The sequence below is a fragment of the Eumetopias jubatus genome, unplaced genomic scaffold (assembly GCF_037043125.1).
Source record: "Eumetopias jubatus isolate StellerSeaLion01/CBP00866 unplaced genomic scaffold, mEumJub1_p1.0 scaffold_16, whole genome shotgun sequence".
Lineage (NCBI taxonomy): Eukaryota > Metazoa > Chordata > Mammalia > Carnivora > Otariidae > Eumetopias > Eumetopias jubatus.
Genome location: NW_028274822.1, coordinates 39778163 through 39792882, shown reverse-complemented (window position 1 = coordinate 39792882; position 14720 = coordinate 39778163). Strand labels below are relative to the sequence as shown.

Below are 14720 nucleotides of genomic sequence, written 5' to 3'. Positions count from 1 at the left end.
CATACAAATTTTAGGAATGCTTGTTCTATCTAGTTCTGTGACAAATGCTGTTATTATTATTTTTTTGAGGATTATTTATTTATTTATTTGACAGAGACACACAGTGAGAGAGGGAACACAAACAGGGGGAGTGGGAGAGGGAGAAGCAGGCTTCCTGCTGAGGCAGGGAGCCCGATGCGGGGCTCGATCCCAGGACCCTGGGATCATGACCTGAGCCAAAGGCAGACACTTAATGACTGAGCCACCCAGGCGCCCCAAATGCTGTTGTTATTTTGATAGTGATTGCATTAATAGTAGATTGCTTTGGGTAGTATAGACATTTTAACAATATTTGTTCTTCCAATCCATGGGCATGGATGTTTTTCCATTTCTTTGTGTTTTGGCAATTTCTTTCATCAATACTTTATAGTTTTCCCGCCAACAGTGTAGGAGGGTTCCCCTTTCTCCACATCCCCGCCAACATCTGTCATTTCCTGACTTGTTAATTTTAGCCATTCTGACTGGTGTGAGGTGGTATCTCGTTGAGGTTTTGACTTGGATTTCCCTGATGCTGAGCGATGTTGAACAGTTTTTCATGTGTCTGTTGGCCATTTGGATGTCTTCTTTGGAAAAATGTCTGTTCATGTCTTCTGCCCGTTTCTTGATTGGATCATTTGTTCTTAGGGTGTTGAGTTTAATAAGTTCTTTATATATTTTGGATACTAGCCCTTTATCTGACATGTCATTTGCAAATATCTTCTCCCATTCTGTCGGTTGTCTTTTGGTTTTGTTGATTGTTTCTTTTGCTGTGCAAAAGCTTTTTATCTTGATGAAGTCCCAATAGTTCTTTTTTTTTAAATTTTTTATTGTTATGTTAATCACCATACATTACATCATTAGTTCTTGATGTAGTGTTCCATGATTCATTGTGCATAACACCCAGTGCTCCACGCAGAATGTGCCCTCTTTAATACCCATCAGGAGGCTAACCCATCCCCCCACCCTCCTCCCCTCTAGAACCCTCAGTTTGTTTTTCAGAGTCCATCATCTCTCATGGTTTGTCTCCCACTCCGACTTACTCCCCTTCATTCTTCCCCTCCTGCTATCTTCTTCTTTTTCTTTTTTCTTAACATATGTTGCATTATTTGTTTCAGAAGTACAGATCTGTGATTCAACAGTCTTGCACAATTCACAGCACTCACCATAGCACATACCCTTCCCAATGTCTATCACCCAGCCACCCCATCCCTCCCACCCCCACCACTCCAGCAACACTCAGTTTGTTTCCTGAGATTAAGAATTCCTCATATCACTGAGGTCATATGATACATGTTTTTCTCTGATTGACTTATTTCACTCAGCATAACAGCCTCCAGTTCCATCCACGTCGTTGCAAATGGCAAGATCTCATTCCTTTTGATGGCTGCATAATATTCCGTTGGGTATATATACCACACCTTTTTTATCCATTCACCTGTCGATAGACATCTTGGCTCTTTCCACAGTTTGGCTATTGTGGACATTGCTGCTATAAACATCGGGGTGCACGTACCCCTTCGGATACCTACATTTGTATCTTTGTGGTAAATACCCAGTAGTGCAATTGCTGGATCGTATGCTAGCTCTATTCAACTGTTTGAGGAACCTCCATGCTGTTTTCCAGAGTGGTTGCACCAGCCTGCATTCCCACCAACAGTGTAGGAGGGTTCCCCTTTCTCCGCATCCCCGCCAACATCTGTCATTTCCTGACTTGTTAATTTTAGCCATTCTGACTGGTGTGAGGTGGTATCTCATTGAGGTTTTGATTTGGATTTCCCTGATGCCGAGCGATGTTGAGCACTTTTTCATGTGTCTATTGGCCATTTGGATGTCTTCTATGGAAAAATGTCTGTTCATGTCTTCTGCCCGTTTCTTGATTGGATTATTTGTTCTTTGGGTGTTGGGTTTGATAAGTTCTTTATAGATTTTGGATACTAGCCCTTTATCTGATATGTCATTTGCAAATATTTTCTCCCATTCTGTCGGTTGTCTTTTGGTTTTGTGGACTGTTTCCTTTGCTGTGCAAAAGCTTTTTATCTTGATGAAATCCCAATAGTTCATTTTTGCCCTTGCTTCCCTTGCCTTTGGCGATGTTTCTAGGAAGAAGTTGCTGCGGCTGAGGTCGAAGAGGTTGCTACCTGTGTTCTCCTTTAGGATTCTGATGGACTCCTGTCTCACGTTTAGGTCTTTCAACCATTTGGAGTCTATTTTTGTGTGTGGTGTAAGGAAATGGTCCAGTTTCATTCTTCTGCATGTGGCTGTCCAATTTGCCCAACACCATTTGTTGAAGAGACTGTCTTTTTTCCATTGGACAGTCTTTCCTGCTTTGTCAAAGATTAGTTGACCATAGAGTTGAGGGCCCATTTCTGAGCACTCGATTCTGTTCCATTGATCTATGTGTCTGTTTTTGTGCCAGTACCATACTGTCTTGATGATGACAGCTTTGTAATAGAGCTGGAAGTCCGGAATTGTGATGCCGCCAGCTTTGCTTTTCTTTTTCAACATTCCTCTGGCTATTCAGTGTCTTTTCTGGTTCCATACAAATTTTAGGATTATTTGTTACATTTCTTTCAAAAAAGTGGATGGTATTTTGATGGGGATTGCATTGAATGTGTAGATTGCTCTAGGTAGCACCGACATCTTCACAATATTTGTTCTTCCAGTCTGTGAGCATGGAACGTTTTTCTATTTCTTTGTGTCTTCCTCAAGTTCTTTCATGAGTATTTTATAGTTTTCTGAGTACAGATCCTTTGCCTCTTTGGTTAGATTTATTCCTAGGTATCTTATGGTTTTGGGTGCAATTGTAAATGGGATTGACTCCTTAATTTTTCTTTCTTCTGTCTTGTTGTTGGTGTATAGGAATGCTACTGATTTCTGTGCATTGATTTTATATCCTGCCACTTTACTGAATTCCTGTATGAGTTCTAGCAGTTTTGGGGTGGAGTCTTTTGGGTTTTCCACATAAAGTATCATATCATCTGCAAAGAGTGAAAGTTTGGCTTCTTCTTTGCCGATTTGGATTCCTTTTTTTCTTTTTGTTGTCTGATTGCTATGGCTAGGACTTCTAATACTATGTTGAATAGCAGTGGTGATAGAGGACATCCCTGCCGTTTTCCTGTTATAAAAAAAAAAAATACTTTATAGTTTTCCAAGTATAGGTCTTTCACCTCTTTGGTTAAGTTTATTCTTAGGTGTTTTATATCTTTGGTACAACTGTAAGTGGGACTGTTTTTTTAATTTCTATTTCTGCTGTTCATTTTTGGTGTATAGAAATCCAACAGATTTCTGTACATTGATTTTATATTCTGAAACTTTTGATTTCATTTATCATTTCTAGCAGTTTTTTTGGTGAAGTCTTTAGGTTTTACTATATATTATATCATGTCATCTACAAATAGTGTTTTACTTCTTCCTTACCAATTTGGATGCCTTTTATTTCTTTTTTGTTATCTGATTGCTGTGGCTAGGACTTCCAGTACTATGTTGAATAAAAGTGGTGAGTGTACATCCTTGTCCTTCTCCTGACCTTGGGCAAAAGCTCTCAGTTTTTCCCATTGAGTAAGATATTCACTGTGGGTTTTTCATATAAAGCAATTATTGTGTTGAGGTATATTCTCTCTAGACCTACTTTGTTTAGGATTTATCATGAATGATGTACTTTGTCAAATCCTTTTTCTGCATCTATTGAAATAATCATATGGTTTTTATCCTTTCTCTTATTGATGTGTTGTATCATGTTGACTGATTTGCAAATATTGAACCACCCCTGCACACTGGGGATAAATCCCACTTGATTGTGGTGTATGATTTTTTAAAAATATATTGTTGGATTCAGTTTGCTAATATTTTGTTGAGGATTTTTTGCATCTATGTTCATTAGAGATATTGGTCTGTAGTTCTCTCTCTCTCTCCTTTGTGGTGTCTTTATCTGGCTTTGGATAATACTGGCCTCATAGAATGAATTTTGAAGTTCTCCTTCATCTTCTGCTGTTCAGAATAGGTTGAGAAGAGTAGATATTAACTCTTCTTTAAATGTTTGGTAGAATTCGCCTGTGGAGCCATCTAGTCCTAAACTTTTGCTTGTTGGGAGTTCTCTGATTACTAGTTCAATTTCATTGCTGGTAATCGGGTATTCAGATTTTCTATTCTGCCTCAGTTTTGTTAGGTTATATTAAGAATTTATCCATTTATTCTAGGTTGTCAAATTTGTTGGTTTATAATTTTCTGTATTATTCTCTTATAATTGTTAGTATTTCTGTGGTGTTGGCTGTTATTTCTCCTCTTTAATTTGTGATTTTATTTGAATCCTCTCTTTTTTTTTTTTTTGATGACTATGGTTAGAGGTCTACCAATTTTGTTGATATTTGGAAAGAACCAGCTCCTGGTTTCTTTGCTCTGTTCTATTGTTTTTTAAGTTTCTATATCATTTATTTCTGCTCTAATCTTCATTATTCTTTCCTTCTGCTGGTTTGGGTTTTGTTTGTTCTTTTTCTAGCTCCTTTAGGTGTAAGTTTAGGTCATATATTGGAGATTTTTTTCTTGTTTCTTGAGGTAGGCTCGTATTGCTATAAACTTCCCTTTAAGAACTGCTTTTGCTGCATTCCAAAGATTTTGGACCATTATGCTTTCATTTTCATTTGTTTCCATGTAATTTTTAATTTTTTCTTTAATTTCTTGGTTGGTCCATTCATTGTTTAGTAGTATGTTATTTAATTTTCGTGTATTTGTGTTCTTCCCAAATTTTTTTCTGGTGGTTGATTTCTAGTTTTATAGTGTTATGGTCAGAAACGATGCATGGTATGATTTTGATCTTTTTGAATTTGTTTAGACTTGTTTTGTAGCCTAATATATGGTCTATTCTGGGAAATGTTCCATGTGCACTTGAAAAGAATGTGTATTCTGCTATTTTAGGATGGAATGTTCTGAATATATCTGTTAAATCCATCTGGTCCAGTATGTCATTCAAAGCCACCTTGCTGATTTTTCTGTTTGGATGATCTGTCCACTGATATAAGTGGGGTGTAAGTCCCCTACTATTATTGTATTACTATCAATTAGTTCCTTTATGTTTGTTATTAACTGTTTTATGTATTTGGGTGCTCCTATCTTGGGTGCATAAATATTTACAATTGTTGTATCTTCTTGTTGGATTGTCCCCTTTATTATTATATAGTGCCTTTCTTTGCCTCTTGTCACACACTTTGTTTTAAAATCTATTTTGTCTGATATTAGTATGGCTACCCTGGCTTTCTTTTGACATTCATGCTGAATATTTCTTCATCATCTCACTTTCAATCTGGATGTATCTTTAGGTCTGAAATGAGTCTCTTATAGGCAGCATATAGATGGGTCTTGTTTTTTTAATCCACTCTGTCACCCTATGTCTTTTGGTTGGAGCATTTAGTCCATTTACATTCAAAGTAATTACTGATAGATATGTATATATTGCCATTTTGTTACTTGTTATGTGGTTGTTTTTGTAGTTTTTCTCTGATCCTTTCTTCTCTTGTTCTCTTTCATGATTAGTTGGCTTTCTTAGTGATATACTTGGATTCTTTTCTCTTTATTCTTTGCATATCTATTACTGGTTTTTGATTTATGGTTACCATTAGGTTTATATATAACATCTTCTGCATATAGTAGTCTATATTAAGTTGACAGTTGTTTAAGTTGGAACCCATTCTTTACTCCTCTCCCCTCCATGTTTTAGGTATATGACATTATATTTTACATTCTTTTATTTTGTGAAGCCCTTGACTGATTTTTATAGATATATTTATTTTTACTCCTTTTGTGCTTCCAACTTTTTATACTCTCACTTATGGTCTTTCCTTTCTACTCAAAGGGTCCCCTTTAATATTTCTTGTAGGGCTGGTTTAGTGGTCATGGCTCCTTTAGATTTTGTTTGTCTCAGAAACACTTTATCTCTTCTACTCTGAATGATTGGCATTGCTGGATAGAATATTCTTGGCTGTAGATTTTTCCCTTTCAACACTTTGACTATATCATGCCACTCCCTTTTGTACTACCAAGTTTCTGCTGAAAAAATCCACTGATAGCCTTATGGGGTTTCTCTTGTAACTGTCTTCTTTTCTCTTGGTGCTTTAAAAATTTTTTCTTTATCACTATTTTTTGTCATTTTAATTACTTTGTGTCTTGGTATGGACCTCCATGTGTTGATTTTGTTGGGGCACCTCTGTGCCTCTTGGAATATGGATATCTGTTTCCTTCCCCAGATCAGGAAAGTTTTCAGCTATTATTTCTTCCAATAAATTTTCTGCCCCTTTTTTCTCTCTTCTTCTTCTTCTGGGATCCCTATAATATGAATGCTATTAAACTTGATGGAGTCATGGATTTCCCTAAGTCTATTCTCATTTGCATAATCCTTTTTCCTCTCATTTGCTCAGCTCGATTACTTTTCATTACTGTCTTCCAGGTCATTGATTCATTCCTCTGCTTCCTCTAACCTGCTATTTATTTATTATATTCTTCATCTCTGATTGATTGTTTTTAATCTCTTTGTTAAGGGTCTCACTGATGTTCTCCACTCCTTCCCAAGTCCAGTGAGTGTCCTTATGATCATTACTTTAAATTCGCTATCTGGCATAACACATATCCATTTTGATTAGTTCTCTTGTTGTGGTTTTGTATGGTTCTCTCATTTGGGACATACTCCTCTGTCTCATCATTTTGTCTACTTCTCTGTGTCTGTTTCTTTGTGTTAGGAAAGTCAGCTACATCTCCTGCTCTTGAATGTAATGGTTTTATGAAGAAGAGATCCTGTAGTGCCCTGCAGTGCAATGTCCTGTGTTCCCTAGGATCTGGTGCTTTAGGGACTGTCTCCTATATGTGTTACATATGCCCTGCTGTTGTGTCCTAGCCATTTTTTCCTTCAGTCCAGTCATTTGCAGAGGCTCTCTTTGCCTGTTGTGGGCCATGTTTGGTCACTGGCTGGATGGGGTGCATTTTAACAAGGTGTGCACTGGTCTGCTTGTGAAACGAGGCCTGCTGCCACTGCCACTGTGGCCACTGAAACTGAGGTCCCATAAAATGGTTGGGTTGGGGGATGAGGTGTTGGTGGGGTTTGTGCTGGTCTTCTGGGAGGAGGAGACTTTCAGCACCTGGACTGAGGCAAGAGTGACTGGGAAGGGTGAATACACAGAAGTGGGGGGGACAGGGCTTGGTGTAAGCAAGTTAGGTAGTGAGTGTTGGCATCATGCTGGTCTGCTCAGGTGGCCCTGTATTTATGCTTGGAGGTGGGGGAGTGAATTGGTGCCTTCAGCTCCTCTGTTCCTGAGGTGTCTCCCTGTGATCATTGCCTTTCTGGCCATGCTCTGAGATGAGTAAATAACTCTCCCTCCAGTATGCCCCTGGCATTGTTCAAACTTCTCCTTCCATGCTGTATCTCCATGGACTTTTGCCGTGTTGTCTCTTTAAGGGTAGGGACTCTACTTCCTAATGCTCTCCAGGCTCTCCTGAAGTTGAACCCACTGATTTTTTAAAATCCCATGTTTTAAGTCCTGGTAGTTGTACAAACTCACAAGATTCATCCCTTCTCACTTTCAAAGCCATATGTTATGGGGATTTACCTTCCCTGTGAGGGCTTTCCAGTGTGATAGTCTACTTTTTGCCCTTCTCCACACCATGGGCTCTCTCCCCCTCTGCTGACTGTCACAGTCTGGTCTGGTTCACTCCCAAACCTCATCTTCACCCTTCCTGTCTTATTTGATGTGGCCTCTTCTCTACCTTTAGTTGTGGAGTTTGTTCCGCAAATCTTCAGGTTGATTTCTGGGTTATTCATGCTGATGTGAGTGTTATCTAGTTATATCTGTGGGACAAGGAGAGCTTAGGGTCCTCCTACTCTGCCATCCTCCCAACCTCCAACCAAGTGATTTTAAATTTTTATCCTGTGTTTTTTTCTGGCTTTTTTCCATTTGCAGAGCTGTCTTCCAGAAATAAGAAATTGGTCTGTCCTTATATGTATTATGTGTGTGTGTGCATGCACAAATGTCTGAAATGACTAAACACCTTACTTCTGTGCCATCAAAATTCTTGGCAAAGCACCTAGAGAATGCTTTTGTTTATTAATGTATAGAAATGTAGGCACCTTGAGCTTGAAAGACCTTTGAGGTTATCACATTAAATCTTAATAAACCACTTCACCATTTCACATAATAATCAATTCACTCAACAAATATTTTTGAGTACTTATGTATTAAGAACTGTAGTTGGTGCCAGTGGTCTGGCAGACCACACACAAATGTTTGTTTAAGGAGGTCAGGTGAACATTCCAGGAGTGCAGACTGAGAAGGTGCTCTCTGGGTTGACTCTTAGCCAGTTTGCTTTCCCTCAACCACTGCAATGCTTCTGCTCGAGCACTAGCAGTGCATGGTTGGAGAGGAAATATTTTCATATTGAGCCCAAAGCCACCATCTCGTCTCTTCCATTATGGGTCCAGGTGTTGCCAACCTTCACTTAGTCCTTTAGATGTTTGTCCTTCCAAAGTCTTTTCCTTTTACAATTAAACATTCTAAATTTGTATATTTCTCCCTCTCCCTATTTTTTATTAGATTGCTGCTTTCTAGTGTATCAATATGGCCCTTAAACCATACTTCCCAAACCTTTATAAAATACTGCAGATATACTCAACTTTTGAAGAAGTGCAATGGGACTATCATCTCCTTTAACAAGACAAAAATTTGTGCCTTCAAAGTCTAAGATCACATGAACATGTCTGCTACATCACATTCTCTTATTTAAATGATGAGTTAATATCCGGTCTTTTTTCCAAATAAGATGCCAAACGGGCATTAAAAATCACAGCATTAAATAAGTTAAAAATAAAAAGAGAAAAATAATGCAATGATAGCACCTTATATGGGCTGAGATGTGAGGTTAGGACTATAAAATATGCCCTACAAGTGTCAGATTCAAGAAGTCTCATGTGCTTGCCAGAGCTGGAACATGGCATTGGTCTTAAGATAGTAGTAGCTCACTTTGGCTCATGTTAAAATTATAGCCAACTAAAATCGCTATATATATATATGATATATATATATATATCATATATATATATATATGATATATATATATATTTTATATAAATGGCTTCAATGTCAAACACACCAATACTTTATTCCAATTATAGTTCATCTTACTAGTTTTTGTTTGATTATGTTATTCAAAAGCTTATGTGGCCCACCTGGTTTTCTGCCATCTGTAGATTTACCAATTATGCTTTCTTTTTTTTTTTTGGATAGTCCTGCAATTGCTTCAAGCCCAAGGGTGAAACAAAGTTTCCTTTTTCTGCTTAACATTTATTTTGAATTGATTTTCTCAATACCAGTTATATACAATTTACTTTTTAAAGATTCATCAGATGATTTTCTCATCAAATCGTTCACTAATATCTTTTTTTATAATTCACTAATATCTTATGGCATCATTTTAATACTACCTTCAAAATATAAAACATTAGATTCCATAGTATTGACATGCTATTAAATTGTATGAAAATAGAGAGCAATAGCATCTGGTCTGTTAAGCCATTTTTAGCCATGTTGCCTCAAATTATAGAGACTGATACCTGCAGACTCACTCTGAAAACATACTGAATCACTCTATCATGTTGTCATTTAAAAGATTTTGAGGGACACCTGGGTGGCTCTGCTGGTTAAGTGTCTGCCTTAGGCTCAGGTCATGATCTCAGGGTCCTGGGATTGAGTCCCATGTCAGGTACCCTGCTCTGTGGGGAGTCTGCTTCTCCCTCTGCCCCTCTCCCTGCTTGTGCTCTCACTCTCTCAAATAAATAAATAAAACTTAAAAAATAAAATAAAAAAATAAAAACTGTTGATATAATAAGTGAAAACAAGTTAGTCATGGAATACCTTCAGATAAACTTAATGGCCTTACACACTAAAAACCAACTAAGCAAGAACTGAACTAATTTCACTGATGATGTACAGCCCCAAAGGAGCTTAGACTCTTCTAGGAAGAAAAGCACAGCAACAAGTAGGAGGAGTAAGGTGCTGAAAATACAGCTGTTGTTTGGTGATATGTACAGAGTACAGTAGGAGGTAAAGAAAAGGAAGGTGCTCAGGAAGGATTTTGTAGAGATGTTTGATTTGAGTCAGATGTTCTTTAACAGGTGAGATAGTAAGAGTTTACAGAAAGAGGTTAAGAATATAGGCACAGGAAAGGAAGAACGAGTTAAATAAGAGGTTTCACACTAGAGGAATTTTGGAGCGGCTGATATAGACTTTAAGGAACTAATCTGGAGAGAGATAAAGCTGGGAAGTTTAGCAGGAACTGGGTCATGACGTTCATTGTGTACCATGCGGAGGGCTTAGGAGTTAAGTTTTTCAGAGGGTTGCCCATGTTTCTATAGTTTTATGGCAAGATCCTGAAAATTATGTTTCAGTATTTCTATTAAAAGCCAAAGTTGAAATATTCTAAATTGAAATAATCTCCATCAGATAAGAAGTCACTAAATTATGTTCCTCAAGTTCTGCAAACACAATCCAGCCTTGTTGCTGTGTCTCTAGAAGCAGAGTAGTTGAATCTTTCTACTGATACTATCCTATCATTTCTAACTCTTTATTTCCATTGTTATATAACAGCCATCAAAATAAGTAATTTAAAATCAAATTTGTTAAAAAAAAGTATTGGTGAATTTCTAATAAAAATTAGAATAAGAATTATTGTAGGTTAGGGATGGAGCATTCACTTTGACGATATTCAAAGTTTCTACTGACATTTTCAATATTTCAAAATACACCCTAATTTACAACGAGGATTTATCACCTAAGAATATTTACAGTTAGGCAGAAGTATGAGATTTTTTAAAAACAATAAATAGAACATGCAAATTACCTTTGGATATTTAAAAGGGAATCACAAGTTATAGGCACTCCATAATTTTTAATGTACTCTCTGTTAACAGACTTTTAAGGAAAAAAAAAATCAAGATCCTGACTTCAAAAACACTGCAACTGTAGTTTATACTCAAGTTTGTATATGCATATCTATTAAACCTACACATTTAAGTTCTTCCTTTTCAAAACTTTAAATTACTATTATTTTAAATTTTTGTTATAATCCATTATCAGTGGAATACTTATATAAAGTACATGTACATATAAAAGTACATATACATCTTATATATGTACTTTATATGATAGATACACACACACACACACACACACACACACACACACACACACACACACATCCTCAGAGGAAAATAGCAAAAATAGCCGCCAGTAAAAATGAAATTTGAAATAGCTTTGGAAGTGTTTTGCAAAATCCTTTGATTATGGTAAATTATGCATCATGAAGTACACACGTAATTAAAATATTTAGAAAAAGATTTGGTTTGTTTAGGTTCAGCATGCATTGTTTATGCTGCAAGTTAATGAAGATTACGGTTTTAAAGAGAATGTGCATTTTATATTATAGAACAGGTGCTTCTATTTTTTGTTTTTTAATAGAACAAGGTGGTGTTTGTTTTTCTTTGGGAAGTCATGTTTTATTCATATTATAACATTTCAAATAGTAAAATATTAATCTAAAAAATTTAATTTTCCCAAGATAGTCTTTACATAGTTAATATGGATTTCTAAAATAGATCAGAGTCTTAAAATAAAGACAATGGATCCACTAAAAGTTTTTACGGAGACAAATGTAAAATTTCACATGCATCTGGAACCACAGTTATAGTCTAATCCCAAAGTGCTTATTTTTCAAATAAAGCTATCTGTAAATCTTCTTAGGAGGACAAGCCTCTTTTGAAATGGAAGGGGAAAAAAAACAGGTAAATAAGATAAACACAAGTGTCATTTTTACTGAAGTTGATTTCACACAAAAGCAACAGAAGGCAACTGTTGACGATATCTCCTGAACAGCTGAATGGCATCTGCAAAGCCTGAAGATTTGAAAATATATATTTATACCAAATGTATTTATAAAAATCTGTTTTGAGGTTTGTGAAAAATAAGTTCACTCTCCCTTTTCCCCCAAAGTATGCATGGTGTATATGCTAACTTACTGAATTCATCCTTCATGCAATTCCAGTTTATTAAAGAGGTTAAAAATTTATAAAACTCTGATGGGATATGGTTTTAATGCTTCATCACACTACCCATCATTTGCTTTTCAATCTAGATCAGAATGATCTTTCCTACTTCCCTGCAATCACCTACCTGCACAGCTAATATTTTCTGAATACTCTCCTGAGAGTCTGTCTGGAACTTGGCCAGCCTCATCTGGCTGTAGAGGACCACCAGTTTGAAGTGCTTCTGCCACACCTTGTGTACCCTTCTTTGCAGCTGACAGAGCTAAAGGGAAGAGGGAGGGGGGAAAAACACAAGTCAGAGTAGGAGGGGAAATTAATGGCAGTGTTCAAGAAGAATGATGGAGGGAAATATAGAAAGCAGTCAATAGCCCATTCTGCACTGTACGGACCTGACAGGAATTTCACAGTCTCTTGATTTTCCAGCCCACTCATGTGCATTCATCAGAAACCAGTCACATCTGGCCGCCAGGATGGGGGGTTAATTTTCTCTAAATGCCTCAGCAGTTTTGTTCTAGCTGAGGCAAACTCTGTGACTGCAAAGCTGATGAGTAAAATATTTCTACTTCACCCAGTTTAACTCAAAACCGATAGCCTCGGGACATATTGAACCTTTCTTAAAAAAAAAAAATAATCTTTTGAAGCTTTTTTGAATGGCACATCAGGTCAAGCCAAAGTTTAAAAATGCAACTTGGAGACTTTGATGGACACCATTGCTGCTTCTTTTTTTTTTTTTTCCCTCATAAAGCTTACCATTGCTTTGCAATGTGTGCTTTAGAGCATGACAAAACTAAAGAGAATTAACTTAGCCATCAACTGCTGAGGGAGAACAATAACAGGGAAGAGATTTCCAGCAAGAACTCTCTATTAATCTACCTCCCTCTGACTGTGTGACATGGAGACATCTCATTGCACTAACGTACAGTGGACGAAGTGTTTAGAGGTGAAACGTTCAATACTGCATCTACACAGAAAAAGACTTCTCCTATGAGGCATTCTATACTTTTTGGATGTTTAGTATAAAATCAAACAACAACAACAAATACAGTAGAAGTTTTACCAAAACAATGAACATATGTCACTCAACAGTTAACACAGCCACACCATATAGAATTTTTATAATTAGGTTATTTTTGAAGAAATAAACTTCATAAAAATTAATTTTAAAAACCGTACTAAAATATATTCTGTCACTGAAACCTTTTTTTTTTTTTTTGGAATGTGGATAGTTATTTATGTTGACTTCTTCTTAGTATATTTTGTAGAATGAAAAATAAACACCAAAAATTTCATATCAGACATCTTCACAACAGAATAAAAACATGTCACAAAGTATGGCTATTTTATGTCTTATTTATTGACCTGAGCATATGTAAGGGATCCTATGCAAAACTTCACCAGACTGCATGGATGACTTGTGAACTTTTCTGGAAGCGTATTTCAATAAAACAGTTTACTTAAAAACAACAATTTTAAAAATAGTCACCTGGTGTTGCCTGTGAATCGTTTATAATCATTATCTTCATTATGCATCATAATAAGCAACATATAGGTATTTATGTAAGTCCACAGAATAATGAAACCACTATTCTTGGTTAATTGGTTAACTTGTGAAATAAGAATAACCTTGAAAACTAGAATTTTCAGCTTGCTAAATGTTGAAATATTTTACCTGGAATTTAAGGACATTTCAGATAATTTAGGCTATTGAGTTGAAAATTAACATCACTTTTTGAAGAGAAAGTCTGTCATTATTAAATGGTTTTCTGTAATATTTAGTACTTTTAATATAATATTAAAATGTTTTTTTTTCTGCCAAATCTGACAGCCCTTGGGGGAGCATATGCTGTTATCTTAAAATACTCACTAAGATGTTAAGACACTTTAGTCTAAGCATTACACCATTATTATGGTATCTGCAAATATGACAAGGGCAAATAAGAGGAATATGAGTTTTAGAGGAATTCCTTAAACTGAAGGTAACTTTTTTACAAGTGGGAGCTCTCAACATGTGAAAGGTTTTTACAAGTGGGAGCTCATTAACCAAAGTGAACTGAATGGTAAAGCTACCCATCTGTCTCTCTACTTAAGTAGAGAAATTCCTTATGTATCAACTAAAAAAGAGTAATATCTCAAAAGTGTTTTTTTTTAATTTTAGATTTATAGCTAATAAGCCTCTGAAAAAAGAATGGGGACAGAAAAAACGAAGGAATTCTTAGAGAGAATCAGCATCCAGTAAAAGTCACATACATACACATACATATCCACATTAAAGACAATGAGATGATCAACAATAATATATATGGAAAATATTTAAGGTGCTAGAAATGACAGTTGATATGATGACAACTATTTTAAGAAAATTGTTATGATAAAAGCCCAATTGTAAGATGTTAGTAGACAGTAATCACTCAATAAATACTGAAATTAAATCAATAAAGTGAACTGGTAAAATTTTAGTGGTGAAGCAAAGGAGCGAGTAAGAATTTTAAGAACTTAATAATTAATGAGAGAAGGGAAAGATAAGCCAAGTGAATGTAAGAGACACAAAAATATATAAAGGGAAAACTAAAGAGAGAGAATTCAGTTGTGAGTGGAAAAGTCCTCTAGGTAGATACAGAACTTAGGTTGG

At 36.1% G+C, this 14720-nt stretch overlaps 1 protein-coding gene across 1 annotated transcript in view; it reads right to left on the bottom strand.

The window, feature by feature from the left end:
* The window catches only part of CCDC178 (coiled-coil domain containing 178), a 410690-nt gene that overhangs the window by 32332 nt on the left and 363638 nt on the right, over window positions 1-14720 (bottom strand). The window contains exon 19 of the mRNA XM_028098190.1: window positions 12219-12353. Coding sequence (XP_027953991.1) covers window positions 12219-12353 — 135 coding nt within the window. The remainder of the gene's footprint in view (window positions 1-12218; window positions 12354-14720) is intronic.